The sequence below is a fragment of the Perognathus longimembris genome, chromosome 19 (genome assembly GCF_023159225.1).
Source record: "Perognathus longimembris pacificus isolate PPM17 chromosome 19, ASM2315922v1, whole genome shotgun sequence".
Classification (NCBI taxonomy): domain Eukaryota; kingdom Metazoa; phylum Chordata; class Mammalia; order Rodentia; family Heteromyidae; genus Perognathus; species Perognathus longimembris.
This window is the reverse complement of record NC_063179.1, coordinates 6976091-6990965: the sequence shown is the minus strand read 5'-3', so window position 1 is coordinate 6990965 and position 14875 is coordinate 6976091. Positions and strand designations below refer to the sequence as shown.

Sequence of the window (14875 nt, the reverse complement as noted above, 5' to 3'; positions counted from 1 at the left end):
ATTTCACAATGAAATTCAGGCAGTTCATAAAAAAGCTATCATGTAAAAAGGAGTGAAAGAAGAGAGAAGAAGATAGAGAAACTATGGCTAAAACAGCAACTGAGTTAAGGATAAGATATTCCATACATAGAAATATATATCAATAATTGAGGAAGTTCATGGCTTTCTCTTGTTCTCTATCACTGTTTTTCTTGCTCTCTCAATATTTCGCTTTTTCTGCTCTGCTTGGGAGACCACAACTCCTACCTGTGGCCTTATTTGGGCCTTTCATTTCTTGGTTATATGTACACGTAATAACCATGAAATTTGCATGGACTTAAACTAGCTCAGAGTAGACTATCAGAAAACCAAACACCAATTCTCTACTGCTTTTCTATCTCATGTGTTGTCTCCAAGGAGAATATCTCTGATTGAGTTTGGTTGACTGTAGAGGCCTTAGTGAACCCTATTTGTATTTTATGCTTCAATTAATGGCAGTTTTTTTCTAGGTAACATTTTTTTTTTTAAAGGAGGAGAAATTTAGTGGGGTTTGAACTGAAGGCCCTGAACTTGGCAGACAGAGGGTCTTGCTGTTTGTGCCATGATCCCAGTGCTTTTACTGTAGTTACTTTTTGAAATGGGGTCCTGTGTTTGTGCTTAGAACAGCCTGGATGACAGCCCTTCTGGTACTCTTCCTCTGTAGCTGGGGTGATAGCAGTGTAACACCATCCTCAGCTGCTATTGGCCAAGATGGGATCTCATGAAAGTTTTGATTGGCCTGCTCTGAAGCTGTCATCCTTCTCCTATCTGCCTCTGGAATAGTTGGGATTATAGGCATGAGCTCCAGGTCACTTTTGAGTTTTGATTTTTTTGGAGAAGTCATTGATGTTTGCAGCATGACAGAAGTAAGACATATATGATATATGGCTGCTTTTCCTAGTGAGATGTTTTCCTGCGGCGGTGTAATTTTTCCTGGTGTCCGTGTTCTCAGTTTTTGCTTATCTGTAATATTTGGTGTCCAGAGCTTGCCGGCCTATGACAGCCCTGAGGTGTTTGGACTGCACCCAAATGCTGACATTACCTACCAGAGCAAACTGGCCAAAGACGTGCTGGACGCCATCCTCAGCATCCAGCCCAAGGACAGCTCTGGCGGCGGGGACGAGACGAGGGAGGCGGTGGTGGCCCGTCTGGCTGATGACATGCTGGACAAGCTGCCTGCGGACTACAGCCCATTCGAAGTGAGTGGATGTCAGCTGCGGAGGTGTCTGCCTGAGGGGGCGGTAAGGAAGAAGGAAGGAGGCAGAACATAATTTTCTGAAATTAAAAAAAAAATTGAAACCAAACTTTCTGTGGAACTAGAAAAAGGAAATCGTAATCCATAGTGACATTGTTTCAAAATGCCAACAGCTGGGAAACTTGACCAGAATGTCCGCACTTGCCCCCAAATGACAGGGAGAGTGGTGTGGATGAACATTCTCTCCTCTCATCTCTCCCTCGAGTACTTCATAGGTCATTTGGACAAAGGAAAGCAGAGCATTCTTAGAGTGAGTCACCTGGGGTGTGTATGTGTATGTGTCTCTGTGTGTGTGTGTGTGTGTGTGTGTGTGTGTGTGTTTATACAAGCACACCTACAGTTTTACACACATCTTAAAATTCAAGCTTTCTTAACCACAGGGATTCTACAACCATATGGCTACCCTCTGGCATTTCTTTATCTAATTTGTTTTAAAAATCGGTCATTTTGGTTAACAAGCAGCTCCTAAGTAGCTCCTTAGGAAACTTATTATTGTAGACACTTTTAGTGAGTATTTTGAGCAGCTTTACCCCAGTAGTATTGTTTGGGATAAGACAAAACCCACAAAAACTTTTGATAAGTCACAAAGCAAGTGTCTTGCTTTCTCTACAGTCTTTAGAGATTACTGGGATTAATCATAGGATCCTCAGGGCTGAAAGCCACCACAGGATATTTTTGTGTGTATGTTGACCTTTTCTACCTGATTTTCTAAAGAATGCTGGAGCATTTTGTTTCCCGTATTCTAAGCAGAGAATTTTGTTGCTAGTACTGTAGCTGGAACTCAAGGACCTGTGGGTAAGAAAGTAGCTTCTCTGGTGGTGTCTCTGATTACTTGCCTGGAGAAAATCAATATGGCTATCAGCTTTCATAAGCTTTCTTCATTATAGGATCAAGAGAGAGGTCATTTACATCTATCAGAATTGAAATATTTATGAAGCAATTAAAAATCTAAACATCAAGTGATAATTACATAAGCAAGCATGGCAAGACGATTTAGAAGAGACTCTTCTTTGCCGATTTCCTAAGTGCTATCTTAGGAGAAAGCAACTCAGCCTGCCACAAACCTAGTACAAAGCGCATTCTGAATAGGTGTTTACAAAGTAGAAATGCACGAGGGGGGATGGGTAGGTAGATGACTGCTTTAGAAGTTCCCTTTTTTCTTTAGGCAGGACTGGAGTTTGAACTCAGGGCTGTGCTTCTTTATCCAAGGCCCTTACTACTGAACAGCACCATGAGCCTTGACTCTTTGTTGGTAATTTTTTAGATAGAATTTTGCTTCCTGCTTGGTAAAATGCCTGGGCACAGTCCACCTCTGTGAGGCTTCCTGAGCGTTAGACTAACAAAGGGAGATCACAAAGTTTTTCTTGCCTGGACTGGCCTGGAACAGCAAACCTAACAATCTCAGTCTCCTAGGTAACCAGGGTGACATGCACGAGACATGGGAGCCTGGCCGGAAGAGTGATTGTTGAGACAGCTAACGGGATGGTTTTGTGTACATACATGTTTTTTGTGTGTATCCACATTTGTTCGAAAGTACACAGATGGCTAGTACATGAATATTTCCTTTTCAGTACATTTACTATTTAGTTGTGCATTTTAGTTCCATCTTGGAATGAATAACTACGTGTTCTTTACCACGTGGTATAAAAATTTAGGCAGGTGGTAGACCAGGTATTTCTTTTTGCTGTTTAAAAAAAGCAGCTCATGACTTAGAAGACTGTAAAAACTGAAGCTTGCTCAGGAGGTTCTCCTAGCTCCCCCTCCAGAACACCGTGTATTACTGTCTGATTTTTGATGCATGTGTTGAATGTCTTCACTGCAGGTGAAAGAGAGGCTACAGAAGATGGGACCCATCCAGCCAATGAACATCTTCCTCCGGCAGGAGATTGACCGAATGCAGAGGGTCCTCAGCCTCGTCCGCAGCACCCTGACTGAGCTAAAACTCGCTATTGATGGCACAATTATCATGAGTGAAAATCTGCGAGATGCACTGGATTGCATGTTTGATGCCAGAATCCCTGTGCGGTGGAGCAAAGTAACGATGGCCCTGCTCTTGTTCTCCATAAAACACTCATTGTCACTAGTAGTTCTAGTTGCAAGTGGAGGGGGTTTAAGAATAATTTACTTAGGTCACCTAGCTTTATATTCGTATACATGTTTAATGACTATTTTGTGGACCTCTAGTCACCTTCTTGCATAGGCAATGGTTCTAGAAAGTTCTTGTGTATCTAACAAAACAAAAAATAGATATTTAGATATTGGTGAAATGTTCATGAGGTCTTATTTGGGTAAATAAGAAGATGAGACTTGTTGCGGTTAGAACTGTTAGTGATAATTTTATTTTTTTATTTTTATTTTTTTTTTTGCCAGTACTAGGATTTGTACTCAGGGCCTGGGCTCTATCCCTTAGCTTTTTTTCCTCAAGACTGAAACTCTACTACTTGAGCCACCACTCCACTTCTGGCTTTTGGTGGTTAGTTAAGTGGAGATATGCGTCTCATGGACGTTTTTGCCTCAGCTGGTTTCAAATCACAGTCCTCAGATCCCAACCTTCAGCATAGCTAAGATTACATTCACGAGCCATCCTGGCTTCTGGCTTGTCATATTTTTCTTATAACATTAATCTAAAGAAGAAAAAACAGTATCAAAATTTCTCATGTCAAAACTCAAAAGAGACTGGTGATTTAGGAATGTTCTTATTGCAAAAATGAGACTGGTACTTTATCTTAATTTTTTTTTTTAGAAAATGAATTCAGTCAGTTTCCATGGACGAATTAATCTTTTAATAATGAGCTGTGTTCACGTATACATTTCAGGCATCATGGGTGTCAAGCACGCTGGGCTTCTGGTTTACTGAACTTCTAGAAAGAAATGGCCAGTTCACCGCCTGGGTTTTCAATGGCCGACCCCACTGCTTTTGGATGACCGGCTTTTTTAACCCGCAAGGATTCTTAACTGCAATGCGACAGGTAACTGCTCTGCTGTGCTCTTTGTGTTACTGTGATTTTCCTCTACAAGCTTTTCTTCTTTCTTTATAGTTTTAGAGACTATAAGGAGACAGAGAATGGCACCTTCTGTTTGATGCTCCCAGTTTCATTGTCAGGAACATAAATACAGCCATTTATTCTCAGGCTGCTAGCTTACATTTCCAAGTATTTATTTGGTATCTGTTTTGTATTTGCTCTAATTTCATAGTTTTCTTTTTTTTTAAAAGCACAAATGGTTTAATTAGGATAGCACAAATAGTTATGAAAGAATCTTTTATTCTTTAAATAGCATTCTTCCCCTTGTGAACTAGGGTAATTTGGAGATAAACGTTCACTACCTCCAATGGCTTCCTCATCCCTTTGCTTCCCTACACAGGAAATAACTCGTGCCAACAAAGGCTGGGCCCTGGACAACATGGTGCTATGCAATGAAGTCACCAAATGGATGAAGGAGGACGTCTCTGCCCCACCCACCGAGGGGGTCTACGTCTACGGATTGTATCTTGAAGGTGCTGGCTGGGACAAGAGGAACATGAAACTTGCTGAATCGAAACCCAAAGTTCTCTTTGAGTTGTTGCCTGTCATAAGGATTTATGCAGAAAACAACAGTAAGTTGTCCTGTACAGTCAGCGAGGGTTGGTATTACTGAGCCTGCTGACATTATAAACCCAAGATTTCATTGTAGTGATTGTTATGGAAGTAGGGATTTTTTACTTTTTCATCACTTAGCTTTATATTCATACCACCTATGTTTAATGACTATTTTGTTAACATCTAATCACCTTCTTGAGTGAATGTTTTGTTGACCTCTACTCACCTTTTTGCATAGGCAATGGTTCTAGAAAGTTCTTGTGTATCTAATGAAACAAAAAATATGTGTTTAGATATTGGTGAAATGTTCATGAGGTCCAATTGTATCTGAATATGAGGAAGGGGCTGAGTGATGGTAAGAAGATGCCTAGAAATAGGCATGCCTGCGAAGGGCTTACCAGGAGATGAGGGCTGTAGCAGTGGAAATCGAGACTGAAATCAGGGGTGCTGGCTTAATCTTATAGTTAAGAACAGAAGGCTGGGTTTCTCTCTCAGCCTGTGCATAGAACACCACTTCTATGAATCACATTATTTTATTTTGACAGAATTATTAAAACTCTTTGGATTAGGTTAAAACATTAAAATTATATCCATCATTGACCTTAAGTTTCCTGGAAGCTTCTGCTGCATTCTGCTCAGCCAATTCTTCCTCAGAAACCACTTTTTAGGTACTGCCATTCATTGTAGAAGCATAGCCATTAACCATGATAGTGGCTCGAAGGAAGTACAGATTTAACAACAGAAGCGCAACAATTTTGTTTTTCAACAGGTAAAGCCATAAAATGATTTCTTTTTAGAGGATGGTAACCAAGATTTAGTAACTTGAATCAGGGAAAAATATGTTATAAACTCTAAACATTTTTAAGCAAGCATTTGCCAACTACTTAATATATACCGTCTATGAGCTTAAGTGCTGGGATACAAAGATAATTATTAATCAAATCCTACCCCTAGGGATGTTCAATCTAGAGAGCAAAACCAACGAGTAGACAAATCATTAAAATATAATTGGGTATATGTTATGATAGAGACATGTTCCAGAGGCTTTAGGGAACCCAGAAGGGAAAACAACTATGCCAGGGAGGATAAAGGAGATTACTTTTGAGATACAGATGGGAATGTGTGTGATGAAGGTTTAAGTAGAAAGTTTACTCAGATAAGGGAAGCAGTAATGCTTTTTCTGGTCATTCAGTGACTGTGGATTTTCCCACATGCTAAAGTTTCCTCATAATCCTCATATCAATACTCACAGGCATTCACGGACCTGCACGGAATGGCAAAACATTTGAGTTGCCCAAACACGTGTTTCCAACTGCAGTTAAACGCGGGGCTGCTCTGCCCTCTCCCTTTACTTTTTAGGCTGTAAGAAAAACCTGACCTTTTGTGATAAGACATGTTTCTGTTCATTCATTCATTCATTTATTCATTCATTCATTCTTTTTGTACTTCTGTGCAAGATGCGTTCCCCCAGTGTAGTGTGTAGGGCACAGGGAAGCTCTCAGATGCTATGGAGAAAATGTGTATGTTGTATGAACTTCCTTCATGTATGAGTTTCAGTGATGGTTACCACAAGCTCAATACTAATCAATCAATAATGCATATTAAAATGTGTTGTTAAATATAAACATACAGCTAACAAGGTTTTGTATTGAATGGTTGATGACTATGCTGTAATGGTCTTGTGTGCAGCCTTGCAGGAGGCTAACCTTGTACTCTGCATCAGAGCAATCTCTGCATTTGTTGATTCGTGTTCATGGTCACTTCATGGGAAAACCCACTGTAAATAATGAGGATGGTCTCTACATGAATACACTGATTTCACATAGTTCTTGTGTTACTGAAACAAAGCAATGGAAAGTGAGGGACTTGCATATAGTCAAACACACGCCTGCGTAAGATAATGTAGGAGGTCATTGAGGAGAATAATTGAGCTGAATCCAAGTGACAGAACAGGACTGCATAACATCCAGAAACACAGGAAGAATGCGGGAGCATCAGGCAGTAACATTATGCGGTGCTGGAGGAAGAGAAATCAAGTGAATGCCACTGAGAAAATGATGAATCGCAAGGGCAGAGAAAGGAGTGTGTGTGTGAGTGTCAGCTCACAACACATTCAGGGCACAGTGATCGAGGGCTGCAGTATGGTGCACCTGACTGGCAGGGACCATGGATGGCGAAGGAGAGGGTGCTCAAATATGAAAGATGTGGTTGAAATCCCCAGGGTTTTGTAGTTGAAGTGATTGTCATCACCACATTTCCTTATGGAAGGTCTGTTCTCAGAGGAGGCAGACCAGATGGGAAAAGTAGAGGACTTTCTGAGAAACAGAGTCCAGAAGGGACTATGGGAGCAATTTAACCAATGGCAAAGAATTGAGGCAACAAAGGAAAGATGGAGTAGAAGGGGACAGGAATGAGTGACAGGAGTGAGGTCCAATGAGCAGTAGCAGTAGCTGGTACATAGACAAGACTCTGTTGTCCTCTATTAGAGGAGGGGAGAGAGAGGTTGAGAGTTAGAAATGGCATAAATTGGGTTTCTCATCGACATCAAGGGCAAATGGGCTTTGACCTTGAGGAGAAGACACCTTCATGCAGAAGGCACAAGTTCCTCAATGGCAGAGGAATGGTGTCATGGCATAAGAGCATTTGTTTGTCATCTTAAGTGCAGCTTTTTCTACCACATGTTTTCCAAGCAAGGGATGTGGTACCCAGAAGTAGAGCTTTGCCAGAGTTGAACCAGAAGCCCAGCCTTTGTTATGTGAGCACTCATTGTGTTTAAGTCCCTTCCACCATTCTGGGAGAACATGACCCAGTTGGTTATGTTTCTGACTATAGAGGAATGAGATGGATGTACTTAGTATGACTGACAATTTGCAATGGGCTTGCTATTCACATCATCTTGTAGCGTTTGGGAGGAGGATGAGAAGCAGTGCCTAGAGGACTTTGAACAGCACCACCAATTTGTTGGGTCCAAGAAAGCTCACATTCCCAGAGTTTACTATGAGGCTCTGTTTTAATACCTTCCTTCAGGGGGAGTTTGAACTTGTTCTTCCACCTCGCAGTGCAAGTCCAGTTCTCCTTGGCTGGAGAATGATAGAGGAGAATGCCTTTCAGAGAGACACTCTGTCTCCACCTGCTTGTGAAGAGCAATGTGGAGATGCCCCTGATATATTCAGGAGAGTTGCTTTGTAGACTCAACAAAAACCATCACAAAACAAGATTAAAAAAATTCCCCTCACTTTTCTTTTTGATTAGTGGTGTATACCATGGTTTTGTTACATCTTTAGTGGGATAGTCTTTTGTTGTTGTTGTTTTGTTTTGTTTTAGTAGTGCTTGCAATCAAACCCAAGGTCTTGATCCTACTACGGAAGTGCTCTGTTTCTGAGCTATTAACCGTATAGCTTCAACTCTGTTTTCTCCTATAATGACCAGGAAAGGTTATTGTTCTCATATTTTACCTTTATCTGTGAAGATTGGAAGTCTCAGGAAGCATAAGGAACTTGCTTACCATTAATAAACAGTGGAGGTGGGATGTCAGACTTCACGTTATCTGACTCTCAGTTTCGTCTTCTACTATGCTGGCTCATTCTAAGAGGCTGGATGTAGGATTTAGAAGACCAGCTTTGTGTAGGCAATTTGGTTGTCCTTGGTGTTTAATGAACAAGAAAGCTTCCACATGACTGAGTTTCTTGAAGCAGAAGAAGGCGGTGGTTGGAAGAGAGCTCACATTTCCTGAGAACGTTTTGTGGGTGGATCCTGCACTCTGTCTATGTGATCTGTGGATGTATCTGAGGAGGCTGGGGGAAGGACTAGTCTGCAGGAGTGAGGAAGGGAAGTCTGTGAAGGGAGTACTCCGCCTGTCCCCACTGCTTAGTGCATGGTGTTGCTTAATCATTCCTTTCGCTGAATCTGAATGGATAAATGGATAGTTGTCTGTTAAACTTTTAGATAAATATACTGACTGTGGCTAGGTAAGTTTTAGTTCTTCGGTTGGTACCAAGTCCTTAGCATATTGTTTTTTTTATAGAAATAGTAGTCAAATGTTCTTTTAGCTAAAAATATTTAAGCTTTTAGACAGTTTGCTTTATCATGTTGCCTCTAGTCAGCGTCTCATGAAGATGTTTCTTATCAAACATATGAAAAACCTTTCTCACGTCGAGTTAGGTGTTACTTTTCGTTGCTTTTGACAGAGCTATAGAAATCCAAGGTAACTTGACAGTGGGCATCTCAGCATGGGAGTAACACAGTAATAATATCATAATACGGGGGATGCTTTATTACTAAAGAACAGATTTTTATCACACAGCTCTACCCTTCCTGCTGAGCCTTAGTCAGAGACGATGCTCATTAGCACCAGGGAAGTGAGGAAATAAAATACACAAAGGAAAAGGTGACTAATTTGAAGGCATTAAAAAAAAAGGACAGCTTTGGTTATTTATTCTTTTCTGGTATTAGTAAGAGATGGTGGGGACTTGTCGTGCTAAATGGTTTTCTTGTGAAAGAAATGTTTGTTTAGTGATAGGAAATTAACATTCCTGTTACTATTTTCACGCTATGCATTTAATTTTCACTTAATTTTGATAACAGAATAGGGCTCTAATTGTGATTTTAAAAAAGTGCAGCATCATTAATGACCGGAAGACAGCCCAAGCACTACATTTAAAAACTAGAATTCTTAGAGTTAATAGCTTTTACATGAATATGAAGAGTAATTTCTCACTTCATGTAAATTCATTATTGAAATTTACATATAGGAGTGGTTAGATGAATTTCCAAAAAACCCCACAGATATCTAAATACTTCTTTTAGCTAAAAAAAATGGAGCGATCTACTACTGATTTTTAAAATTCATATTTCTCACAAGGACATCATGGCAAAATACTCAAATTTTACGAAGTTCATTGAGGTGAACATTACTAACAAAAACTCAGGATCCTCTGTTTTCAAAGGAGTTGGCAGAAAGTCAAATATAGGAGAGACTGATCTCTTTACAGATTGACTGCATGAGTCGGGTAACGCTTCTAAATGAATTTCAGGGCAATGGCTGCAAAGATCCCCTGGGGAGACATCAATGGGAGAGTTTGGGATGGAGTGGAGGGGAATGGCGTGAGACCTGAGAATGAGGTGAGACCTGAGGATCTGGTCACCAACTAGAGTACAGGAGGTGTCTCAGGGCCCCTGGAGCTCATGACATTGTCATGAGCTATGACATTGCTATGCTCCTAAGAAGGCCCGCTGACTCCGATCGGTGCTTGTGGGGAAGGAGGGGTCAGGGAGCCATGTAAGATGACTGGAAAGCCACCGTTTCCTAATCCCTGAGCTCCACAGCAATCATAATCCACATCCAGCATAAAAATCTGAAACTCTGCCAAGGTCATGGGGAACAGAAATCTAGGGAATTTGTTTCAGGAAAATGTAATTCACGTATATGTGTGTGCGGAGGAGGAAGGAAATGAACCAATAACCTGTTTGGGGCACCTGCTATATCCCAGACACTGTACTGTTATGTTATACCAGATATTCACACACATTAACTCATTGAATCACTGCAGCAACTCTAGTTTGTCATCTCCATTTTGAAGACGGGGAAATTAAAGTTGGGAGACGTTAGGTCATTTGTCGATGGTTCTGGGTTACCACTTGGCAAAGCTGGCATGGGAATCACATTTGCCCGAGGTGGGTGTGTGCAGACCTCTGGGAATTCTTGTGGTTAGTGTTCAGTTTCAGACTCTGCAAAGAGGGAATTCTCTGCGATACTCTGGGATGAAGCATGGAACAGAGCTGACCTTAAAAGGAGGATTGCTCCCAGGCAGGTCCAAGTCAGGGGTGTGATTGCCACAGGTACTTGGTGACAGAGGCTCTGTGGGGGTTATAGTGACACCTCTGCCCTACATGGGTAGAGCTTGCACTCTTGACCCCCTTTTCTCACACTGCAGGCTCAAGGTTCTTGTCCTCTATTCACCAATAAAGGGCAGTAAGCCAGAGCCAGAGACCAGAGAGTTGCTCTCCTGGTTATCTGGCCCTAGTAGTTAGTCAAGTGGCTTTGATAGAGTCCCAACTATGCCACAGGTTGAAGTGCCAATGCATAGCACGTTTCCAGTTCTGCAGAGCTCTAGAGCACAATGGGCTTGGGTGCATCCGGGCCAGGGTTGATTCTTAGCTTGTCACTCTGGATTTATAACGTTGTGTTTCAGTTTTCCAACCGGTAAAGTGATTTAATAACAGTATCTACCACAGAGAGAATAGAAGTGACAACATTGAGCTTATAACAGATTCATCATAAATGCTTGTATGATTGTTACTAATAATTTAAATCACAGTGCTGTTTTTTGTTTCCCCCCATCATTTGTAAGGCTTGAGCTCAGGGCCTGGGCTCTCTCCTTGAGCTGTGATTTGCTTAAAGGTAGCACTTTGCTACTCTTGGGCACAGCCCCACTTCTGGTTTCTGTCTAGCTAATTGGAGATAAGAGTTTCATAGATTTTCCTATCCCAGCTGGCTTTGAACTGTGACCTTCAGGAGTGAGCCACCAGTACTCAGCAAAGCACGTGATTTTTAAAATTAAAAAGAATGACATTTATAAGACTGTACTCTTCAGTCATTTAAATGTTATCAGCAGCAAGGAGGTCAAATAAAGGAATGATTCATGAATTAACTAGAGACTGTAACAGCTACTTTGGATATTGGAGAGAATATACCTAATATATATTAATGTGTGGATAAGAATGTAGAATAGACAGGCAAGTTGCATAGCTAGACAATATAATTCCTCCAAGGTGTTTTATTACATTTTTAAAAAAAGAATTATGGAGTTCACCAAAGAGGTTTTATAACTTCGTTTTTTTTTGTTTCTCTTTCTGGACTCATAAGGCTTTAAACCTATGTAGCTGCTTTGTCCTGTCTACTCTCATGCTTATTCTTGTCTTCAAGCTCCTTGTCTATGCAGGGGATGTTTGCAGATCAGCTATGTGGTCGTTTGGTCTCTGTCAGCATTTCCACTACAAAACTCTTCCAGGTTTCTAGTCCTGCTGTCGAAGTCTGCAGCATACTGTGACTTACTGCGACTTGGCTGGTGCACCTTAAGGTCTGAAACAATTAAAGCTAAATAAAATTAGCTAAATATTTCAGAGAATGATTTCCATCTGGTTACTGAAGACGACTATGACTTAAAAATTCCAGCTTGTTTTGGAATTAAAATCCAAGTAGTCAAATCCTTTATGAGAGGTAATTTCTATAATTATCACAAGGCTTGCATGTCAGACACGAATGTCTTAACTTCAAGCTTTATGGAGTGCTTATTAATCAAATTTTCAACAAGAAGAACAAGTAGTTATATATTTATTACATGTTTACTGCTCCTAGGATTAAGGGATTTTTAAGTATATCAGCGAAGTTAAAAATCCACGATTCAATGTCACTTACTTGATTGGAATTTTTAATAGGTTCATACCTAATTGGTATTACTAGTAATATTCTTATAATGATTGAAAAAAAAAGCACCCAAGCTTGAGAATTAGGTGTTACCTTATTCTGTTGTTCCTCATGATCAATTTCATGGGCTTAAGTAAATGCAGAGTTTTAAATATTGCAAAGTATCTGTGCCCTTTTTTGTTTTAGAAGAGGATTTCTCAGCCTTGTTACTATTGATATTTTTGGTTTGGATAATGATTGGGTAGCACTATTCTTGGCTTCTACCTTCTATATATGAGCCAGGCCTATAGTTGTTTGACTAGGTAGCACTATTCCTGGCTTCTGTTCCATATATATGAATCAAAACTCCAGTTATTATAGCCAAAAATGTTCCCACCTCTGGTTAAAAATCACTACTTCAGAATACTGACTTATATCAGAATGTATATCTATATCATAAAAATGCTTAATTTCTTCCAATCAAAGTAATAATACTTATAGTGGATTAAAAATGTGACAGAGCAGAATTAAACTTCTGCTCATTGGTGAGGCTTTATTTTGATAATGCTTTGTTATGAAGGATAGTTAAATTATTGAACAAATTAGTTTTTGGCAATACATCCATTAATTCTGCTATATTAAATTGTTTCTGTGTTTCAGTGCCTAGTTTGATTACACTCATTTCACCAAAGGAAAGTCTTCATCTTACTTATATATAATTTCAACTCATTATTATACCAAGACTATTTAAAAGTTAATTTTATATTGGCTTTCTCGGAGAATTCTAGGATATATGCACACACAACTATTTGTCCTTAAAAAAATTGTAATCTGGAAGAGACAAAAAAAGACCACACTACTCCTAGAGATGGAAGTCAGGAAAAACTACAGTGAGCAGAGATGGTTTCACAAGAAGCTAATGAAGCCTAAACTCTCAGGCTACTCTAGTTAGAGACTCCTTTCAGAGTCAACGATTTGCACATTTCCACTCATTTTCTTAGGGAGATTCTGCATGATGGTGTAAGTCTCTCTCTCTCCCTTCTTCCGTTCTCTCCCCCCCTCCCCCTAAAATAAGGAAAACTACAGCTCTTTCAGAGACTCCTATCTGTGCACATCAGGTTTCCAAGTGTGGAGTGAAAGAGCCTGTGGTCAGGCATGGGTGTCAGAGAGGATAGTTGAATGATGGCCCGGCAGGTTGTCTTTCATGGTGTACGTGGTTTTGGAAATCATGGCTTATGTGGTTTTGGAAATTGGTGTATGTGGTTTTGGAAATCACGGCGACTCTGCTATTCCAGAATGGGAGAATGGAACCTCAGGGAGCTCGACTGTGCATTTCCTTCTGCTTCCTACACATTTTGAGTTTATCTATGCCAGAGGGAGCTCAGCTGCGATTTAAGATGAGATGTGGTCCGCGGCACAGAAGGTTAAAGATAAGATTTTTAAATAATGATAATAACGATGAGGATAATAATGGCAATACTGACAGTACAGCGGGAATGTCTGATTGAAAATGGCAGGCTATCTGTGCCAAAGGCAAGGCGTAGTGGTAAATGAAGAGGGGACTTTGTGTACAAGATTCAATGGGGAGATCAAAGAGACTGCATAGAAGGCAATGTTGAATTGACTAGTAGAAATGCAGGTGGAATCGTGTGGGAAGGAGTGACTGTCAGGAAGTGAGGGGTCACCTGACTCAGCCTAAGGGTATCTGGGTGTCTTTTCACACCCAGTGTGACTGTGACAACCCCAGAGTAGGAGTTGTGTGACCTCACCTTACCAGAGCCATTTTTGTTTGGAAAGGATGCTTAGCCTGGCTTGGCACCATCTCCAGATGCGAGTTAGAAATGTATGTAGATCTTTGCTGAGATGCCTACTAGACATTAACGTATGGGTTCTTATGGGTTCTTTTGTAGCCTTAAGAGATCCTCGGTCTTACTCCTGCCCCATCTACAAGAAGCCGGTTCGGACGGATTTGAACTACATTGCGGCTGTGGACCTGAGGACAGCGCAGGCCCCCGAGCACTGGGTGCTTCGTGGGGTGGCCCTTCTCTGCGATGTCAAGTGAGGCGCCTCGGAGGACCCAGCCCCCCCCCCCCCATCCGCCCACCTGCCTGCAGGAGCGGGGGCCAGCAGGAGTCCCCCATTCCTCACCCCAGTGTTTAGCTGCATTTTACCCGGTCTCTGCGTTTCGATCTTAGTGATTTAAATGTCACATTGACAACTTCCTAAGGAAGCATGGCTCTCCAGTTCCTCAGAGTGCATTTGCTTCTTCTTTCACTCCACTTGGTTAAGCAGTCTTTCCCTCCAAGGGGGTCTTCCTTCAGGCTGCTCTGAGGCTCAGGTAACTCAGCCAGTCTGCGTTGGTTTTGCGCCCACTCCCTTTTTGCATTTAGGTCAGATGATGTGAAAGTTGCCTTCAGGGCGTCCAGCAGACATTAAAAAGATCTTTTGAAAAATGAAAAACGAGTGAAGAATAGGTTAAGAACATAAAAAGAAACTCCTGTAAACCTGTAGAATAAACATATAGAATAATGTTCAATCCCACTTTTACTTAGTAATGAGATACAAATTTATGTATGTAGCAATAATTAAGGCTAATAAATTCATATAGCGCAGCACTTC

General features: G+C 40.9%; 1 protein-coding gene across 1 annotated transcript in view; it reads left to right on the top strand.

Annotated features, from left to right (window-relative positions):
* Window positions 1-14318, top strand: part of Dnah5 (dynein axonemal heavy chain 5) — a 205526-nt gene extending 191208 nt beyond the window's left edge. The window contains exons 75-79 of the mRNA XM_048368360.1: window positions 1002-1217; window positions 3096-3308; window positions 4090-4242; window positions 4637-4868; window positions 14167-14318. Coding sequence (XP_048224317.1) covers window positions 1002-1217; window positions 3096-3308; window positions 4090-4242; window positions 4637-4868; window positions 14167-14318 — 966 coding nt within the window. The remainder of the gene's footprint in view (window positions 1-1001; window positions 1218-3095; window positions 3309-4089; window positions 4243-4636; window positions 4869-14166) is intronic.
* Window positions 14319-14875: the final 557 nt, after the last annotated feature.